A 7,866-nucleotide genomic window follows, 5' to 3' on the forward strand; every position below is an offset into this window, starting at 1 on the left:
AGAGAGAGAGAGGGAGAGAGTGAGAGTGTGTGTGTGTGTGTGAGAGTGTTAGAGAGTGTGTGTGAGAGTGTATGTGAGAGAGAGAGTGTGTGTGTGTGTGTGTGAGTGGTGGTATTGTATGCTATGCACTTTTATAACTTTGTTTCACAGTTTAACCATTGATTTCTGTATTTGTAACAGTTCAGTTTGTACCTTGAAATGCTGGGTGATCTATCTGGTGATGATGGGGGGGTCAATGCTCCTGCTCTGACTCTTTGCCTGCATCTTTGCTGACGGACCCTCCATGCCTTACATTCACTTCTCTTCCCCCTTTCACTAAAATAAAGCACTTTCCCTCTGTACATGGCTGTGGGGACAAGCAGGTTTGTGGGACTTGGAATTCTATATAATTAATAAAAAAAAATAATGCCACATTGATAGCTCAGGAATTGTTCAAATAACATATTGTTTCATTTTAAAATATACAAATATTGTAACCCTAATGTGTATTTCAATTGTAATATTTATGTAAAGTCTAGGGACAGAAAAGTGGACATTTCCGTAGAATGACCAAATTATCTTTTTTTTTTTTAGGTCCAATGTTTGATTTGCTCCCAGCAGCTGGCCTATAATAATAATACATCATCCATGTTGAGGCATTTTCGTGCAAAGCATGACAGTGCCAGATCCTCTGTCCAAGTTGTAGCCAACAGCCAGGGTGAAAGCCTACTTTTTCTTTTATTCAGTTGTTCATTTTCAATTATTAGAAAAATTAAGTGGTTAAAAATGCTGTTATTGGCAATTATGTGAACTCAGTCTCTCTCTCTCTCTCTCTCTCTCTCTCTCTCTATATATATATATATATGTGTTGCAGGAAACAAAGAGGACAAGATTGATGAGGCTCTTGTGAACATGATTATCCAAGATTCACAGCCTTTCATCATTGTGGAGGATGTTGGTTTAAGAAATTTTGTCAGCCTTTTAGATCCTACATACATTCTCCCATCAAGGCAAACATTGAAGACAATGGTGGAGACAACGTTTACAGAGGTGAAAGAGAAGGCTAAAGAAGAGGTGCTAAGAGCTACAGCTGTGACCTTAACATCAGACATGTGGACATCGATCCATATGGATTCTTATTTAGCCGTCACATGCCATTTTATAGACAGTAAAGAACAGCTTGCTACAGTATTGCTAGGAGTAGGAAAATTAGCTGCTTCGCATATAGCAGCAAACATTGCTGAGGTGAAGACATGCTGTCTAGACTATATGAACAGCGTGAACCAGTTGGTGCTGCACTGGTGTCACTGAGGACAGATTTGCCTGCTCTGTCCTCAGCTGAGTACCACACAATGTTAGAGTTCCTTGGTGTACTGTCTCCACTGAAAGAGGCAACTGTTGAACTTTCAACAGAAAAAACTGTGAGCTATTTGTGTACCCCTGCCTCTCCTGTGCCCTGTGAACGGGTATTTTCTAAGGCTGGCGAAGTGGTCAGCAAGAAGAGAAATAGGCTCAACCCCAGCACTGTGGAGAAAATCCTGTTCCTAAATAAAAATCAAACCTCACAAGTTACCCATAAACACCATCAATCACAACAATAAATTTCCTCCTGACCTTTCCACAAGCACTAGCAGTATCAGATATTCCCATTCCACTGTGTCTGCATTTCTCAAAAAGCAGTGTCACTGTCATTTACATACATAATCCCACTGTTTCAAAGCACTGCACTGGTCCCAGTTCAAAACACTTTAAGCTCTCTCACCTCTCCCAAAGCACCAGTAATTCTCATGAACACTTCTTACATTGTTCGTGTAAGCCTTGCCCATCTAGGCAACAGTACAATGTTGGTCTGTAGGCTACAGATTTATAATCATCATCATGTGAAAGTGTGTGAAAGTGAAAGTGACGTGACATGTGGCCAAGTATGGTGACCCATACGCAACCTTTGGGCCACGACTTCCCCAAGTGTGTGTGTGTGTGTGTGTGTGTGTGTGTCTTTGTGTGCATGCAAACCTGCATTTATTTACCTCCTCTATGCATGAGTTTTACTTATTTACAAACAGGAAAAATGTCCACATCCACAATAAAAATGTTATCTTTATTGTTTTCAGTATGCAACGAAACAGACTGTGCTGTCAGACTGCTGTCATTCATTTAACATATTCATTAATGAACGTATCCATCTATCCATTCGTTCATTTTTGCCTCTAGGATTAATGCGTTGATCGGTTGTGAAACATTTTGCAACAGCGCTTTCCCGCACTTTCACCAGCAGAGGTCCTTCTTATAATAAACTAATCTTTGTCTGATAAACGAGCCTTGCGGAATTGTAGTGCTTAGATAAAGTAAGTACACACTTCAGCAAACTGCTGAAATGTAATCAAATGGAAAATCGTGTAAAATGTACGTTTAAAAAACATATATTATAAATACATGTTTAAATATAGCCTATATTTAAACTATAACAGCCAACTGAAAGACACAGGAGATTATTTGTATGAAAAAGGTGAAAAGAAAAACAATGATTACCCAGACAGACAACCAGCAGACAGACAGAGCAGAGATCTGTCAATTCTTCATCGGTTATCGGAACGTGTGCTATTTCTTTCGAAAGTCACGTTTCTAGTGTAGCACCTGCATACGCCGACGCAACACTTAAGCTACTGGACCAGTTCTAGGTTCTCAAGTAGTGGGAGAAATAAACATAAAATTAGACTGGAGACCAGATTTAAGAAAAAAAAACTGGCACTTACTAGAAGACAAACAAAACACAGAACAATGATTCAATTGAAGGATAATCACACAGATGATAAAATGTAAGTAATAAAAGTAATATCTTCTTTCCTATTTCTTTTTAGAAATTAGTTTAGAAATAAGTTAATTTAATGCAGTGGATCCACTTGAGTTTGATAATCTATTAAAGTTAGTTAGTATTAATAAAGATTAATTATTTGGTTAAACGATTTGCTATTTTTCTGAATTAACTCTTTTTTCCTCCTCACAGGTATAAGAACAATTCAATCAAATTCAAAACAGGCAGAGTAAAGCAATAATATGTTACATCATGACATTGGCATGAAAATAAAACAAAATACAATAAAAATGTGTATGGCACTGGCAGTTGAATTCAGTTCTGTTTAGTAATGTAATGCAGTTCAGTTCAAATTGTTGTGTAATGTAATTCAGTTCAAATTGTGTAACCAGGGGCGTAAATGTCCTCTTAACAGTTGGGGGGGACAATAAAAATACAATTTCTCAAGAGCAAATTTTAAAGGGGACACAAATAATACAGCTAAATTTGTACTTGTAAGGACAAGTATACACAGCACAGGGCCGGCGGTATGGAGGACGAAACCTGCAAAAACAATAAATAAATAAATACACAAATAAATAAATAAATATGCAAATAAATAAATGCGTGTATAAATACACAAAGTCTTGTTTAAATACATATACAAATAATTAAACGTGATTAAAGTAGGCAAATAAATCAAATAAATTGGTGGGCAAATGGAAAATGTTTAAGGAAATGCTAAACTCATCCTAACTATTTTCCTTTGATCACTCATTTATTTCTGAATGTAGTTCCACATTTATTTTTCCTCTGCGCAACATGCTAATGAGAGGGTGTCAACCATGGACTTGGTCAGGGTCATGTCATAGCTGGGGGCACAGCATGGGGAAAACAATCCTTTCCCCCTGACAGGAAATGCATGGTGTTAATCCAGTATGGCCTACGTAAAGTCACTTTTAATAAAAAAAACTGAGCTGTATTGTCCGTACAGTATCTGTGACTTTACAAACGACCCAAAGAAATGGCCAGTGTCATTTCCTGACATCATTTTTTGTAACCCGATTGAGTTTCCAGCTAGAGACAACTGTAATATCAGTATCCCATGGTCATCGTGAATTTGGCCAAGGCCACCAAAACAAAGTATTTTTGTCATCGTGTGAGCCACACTGGTCAAAATGTTTAGTTGTTTTTTCACCATGACAGTCAACCATGGAAATGTTAAAAAACAGCTAATTTCAAGACGCTGACGTCACGTCTTGTCGTCACGTGGGTCACCTGCAGCGTAAGACGCTCAAAGCTCAAGACGTTCGGTTTCACGTTCGATCGGTCGGTCGGTCGGTCGTTCGAACGTTTGATTTTGGCACGAAGTGCGCCATACTACTCCTGCTGCTGATGATGTTGGATCCTCCACATATGTTGCGCTGCCCTTTTCCCCCGCTGACGAGCCGCTTCCGGTTGGAGACGTGGCTTATACTTCTGCCATATTGAGCCGCGGAGCAGTGCACTGCACACAAATTACAGTTTTATTTATCTCCGCACAGCATTTATACAACCACACAATCGGCGTTTAGAAGATTAAACGCAGAAAACATATCAGACACTGAAAATGGTGAGTTCATCTTTATTCGTTTATGTACAACAAATTATTTTGACGACGGGTTCCGGTTTCTACATGAGAGATTGCTGCTAGCTAACGAAATGAACCACAGACTGATTTATTGCTCGATATGTGTATTTAATCAAGAGAAACATTACATTTAGCGTATTGTCAAATTGAAAATTAGCTCAGTGGTCATGTCTGTGTATAATGTCGCTTCTTGAGCTGTTAAACTCGCAATATGAGGAATGAACAGTGAGCTACACCAGAGTCAAATATTCGCAGTTCAGCAGGCCTGTAACTTAGTCTATCAGCTTCTCATTAAACGTGTCTGTGATAACGAATCAGATATGTAAGTCTGTGATAAATAACAGTGGGGCTAAATGGTTTTTTGTCCGAAATATCAAACGTTAGCTCATTTGTAAAATCTGTTGACGTGGTCACATTGTGTTAGCCTTGAATTCACTGCTGGCATAATTAATGTTTAGAAATACTGCAATAAGTTAACATGAAAATAACAACCATTCAGATCAATTCAAACGTTTTTGTCTTATTTTTGTCTAATTTGGTAAAGTTACAACTAGTATTTGTATTCATGCAAATTGACTTTTCTGTAAGATCAGATCAGTTGAAACCGGACGAATTGTTTCAAAGCTTTTCTGTAAATTGTCTAAACTGGAATATTTTATTTTCCCAAGAATTGAGAGCATCAGAAAGAAAGAAACCACACAGGTTTTCATTCAGAAAATAAGAGTAGATGGATAGAAGCTGCATTTTGTGAGTCATACTTAAATTTATTATCTGATAGATTTTGTACAGTTGGAAATGTTTTATGGAAAGGTTGATATATTAATTCTATACAAAGTCTTTGCTCATTGTTTTGTAATGGGTGCTAGCTTGTCTCATTGAGCGTTGCTTTGTAGTATTTTGTAGCAGCTGTCTTTTCATAAATGCAGTCAGTAAATGCATCCTGAAGACTGTGTAATTTAATATCTTGCTAAACAGACCACAAAACTCTTCATCCCATCGATTTCTTGATTTCTCAGAAAAAGCACACGTCAGAACAGCACGCGAATGAAATGTTTAACCGGCAAGGCTTTAAAGCACATGCAAATAATGCAGTTCTTGCATATTGCGTACTGTACTCTTTGTCGATTTTGTTTGTCCCATCAATCGTAAAAAAAGCAGAGGTGGGTCCAGACATTGGACCTAAACGTGGCTGGGGGCATCTGTTATTTTACTCCCACTTCTGACCTCCATCCCGTTAAAAACCTCTTTGCATTTTTGAAATGGCTCCTTAAGATTGTTGTTGAATAACTCTTCTCCAGGTGCTGTTGGCAGCAGCAGTCTGCACCAAGGCGGGTAAAGCCCTGGTGTCACGGCAGTTTGTGGAGATGACACGGACGAGAGTGGAGGGTCTGCTGGCTGCTTTCCCCAAACTGATGAACTCCGGCAAACAGCACACGTTTGTGGAGACTGAGAGTGTGCGCTACGTCTACCAGCCTCTGGAGAAGCTCTACATGGTGCTGGTCACCACCAAGAACAGTAACATACTGGAGGACCTGGAGACACTGCGTCTCTTCTCACGCGTGGTATGATAGTAACAGTATGCACGATGGAATAAAAGACTTTTTATGGATAACTTAATTATGTCTTCTTGATACATCTCAGTGTTCATGTTTTGTTGTGAGAAATTCATTGTAAAATGAATGTTTCAGGCATTATGGGATCACGGTGCCTGTATATTTTACATCTTATAACTGTATATAGCAAGGGTAGGGTTGGGAATCTAAAATCGATTCTGATTCCAGAATCGGATACTTAAGGTCAGGAATCGGATACTTGTTGTCAAATTAAAATTTCAATTCTGCCTATCGATTCCTATGCGCTTTTTTTTTCTTCATCTGAGGACCGGACCTAGCGAATGCGATCTGCCAGGACCTTGCTCGCTAACCTAAGCGCTCCAAAGTTTGGCTACATTTGCGATCAGAAGCCAAAAAAGCTAAGTATAATATCTGTGATAGCTAAACATGTTGCAAGAGAGGTGTCACCACCAACATGACAAAGCACTTTAATTTAATAGATCGTTAAAGATTGCGATTCAAACACCAACGTGATTCTATTCCTAAATTACAATGATTCGTCTTCCATTCCTCAACCTTTGACGTGTGCAATCAATGTGGTGATCACTTGGTTCGTCCGTGCAGAGTACGATCACACCAGTGTGATTTGAACATTTAAATCTTCGTTCGTGCTGCCACTGACCTAAAGAGAGCAGCTGTCTGTCATGAATGAAACAGCTTCACAGTCTCTTCAGCCACACAGTATCATTATTTCTGTGTTACAAACATTCAAATCACAGAAGTACTGGGATAAAAGTTTATAGTTCAGATATAAACTGTGTGTGCGATGTGTACGGTAGCAGTTAAAATAGAGTAAATCACCTTTTGAAAGTAATTTGACACTTCAAATGAAGATTTATCGATTACATTGTTATGCCAGTAGGTGGCGAAAAGGGGCTGTTAAAATGTATTTGTCTTTGAATCATACAAGAGATTCATTCAAGAACGCTGATTCATCCAGTAATGAAACAAGTACATCTTGAGTGAGTAATTTATCATTAATTCATGAATTACATGCCTGTTGTATCCTGTTGTTTTTTTGTTCATGGTATTCAGCTCCAATAAATGGTTTGCAAAAAAGAGACACAGGATAAATGTTTGATATCATTATTTAATCACATTGGAATCGAAAAGAATCGGAATCGATAAGTAGAATCGGAATCGGAATTGATAAAATTCAAACGATACCCAACCCTAAGCAAGGGTCTTCAACCGGGGGTTCGTAGGGGGTATGCCAATTAATGTTTAATCTCAAATAATTACAAAATAAATAAAACGGGTAAAAAAAACCATCACAGAGTCAAATTTAAATACAAGCACCCTGAAACCAAAGCAAAAGCACACTCAGTTGATACTGTAATGATATAACTTTATTGGTGAAACCGATTTAGCAAACGCTCCATTGGGTTTTTGAGTTTGAGCTATGGAGAGAGTGAAATGTTCCTCTTTACAGCGTGTTTTTGCAGCGGTGAGAAATGAAGCCAATCACAGACATTTTTGTTGATCTCTTGAATGCAATGGACAATCAGAGGTGTTTAAGTTTGAATCCACTCACCACTCTTTTCGGTGCAGAGTTATATGCTCACTCTTTTGCGAATCATCTCTCATTAACAAACAATGACACAATGTGTGTTAGAGATTTATTATGCAGTGTAGACAACTTTATTTATTTTAATGAAACGTTGTGAGATTGCAAACTGGGTTGAGTGACAGCTTTTTAGTAATTGTAAAGTGAGCGGTCTTTCACACTTTCCAGGCAATATAGCTATAATACGTCGAATAAAAGTATTGTTTTTCATGCTGGTAAGAGGACCGATGGCCAATTACACTTTGAAAAGTTTTGGAAGTGACATCTACATACATATATATATATA

General features: G+C 38.2%; 1 protein-coding gene across 1 annotated transcript in view; it reads left to right on the top strand.

Moving 5' to 3' along the window:
• The first annotated feature begins 4,073 nt into the window (after window positions 1-4,073).
• Window positions 4,074-7,866, top strand: part of arcn1a (archain 1a) — a 12,003-nt gene continuing 8,210 nt past the window's right edge. The window contains exons 1-2 of the mRNA XM_016472343.1: window positions 4,074-4,382; window positions 5,699-5,962. Of these exons, the coding sequence (XP_016327829.1) occupies window positions 4,380-4,382; window positions 5,699-5,962 (267 nt within the window). The 5' untranslated portion in view covers window positions 4,074-4,379. The remainder of the gene's footprint in view (window positions 4,383-5,698; window positions 5,963-7,866) is intronic.

The sequence above is a fragment of the Sinocyclocheilus anshuiensis genome, unplaced genomic scaffold (assembly GCF_001515605.1).
Source record: "Sinocyclocheilus anshuiensis isolate Anshui unplaced genomic scaffold, SAMN03320099.WGS_v1.1 scaffold668, whole genome shotgun sequence".
Taxonomy (NCBI): domain Eukaryota; kingdom Metazoa; phylum Chordata; class Actinopteri; order Cypriniformes; family Cyprinidae; genus Sinocyclocheilus; species Sinocyclocheilus anshuiensis.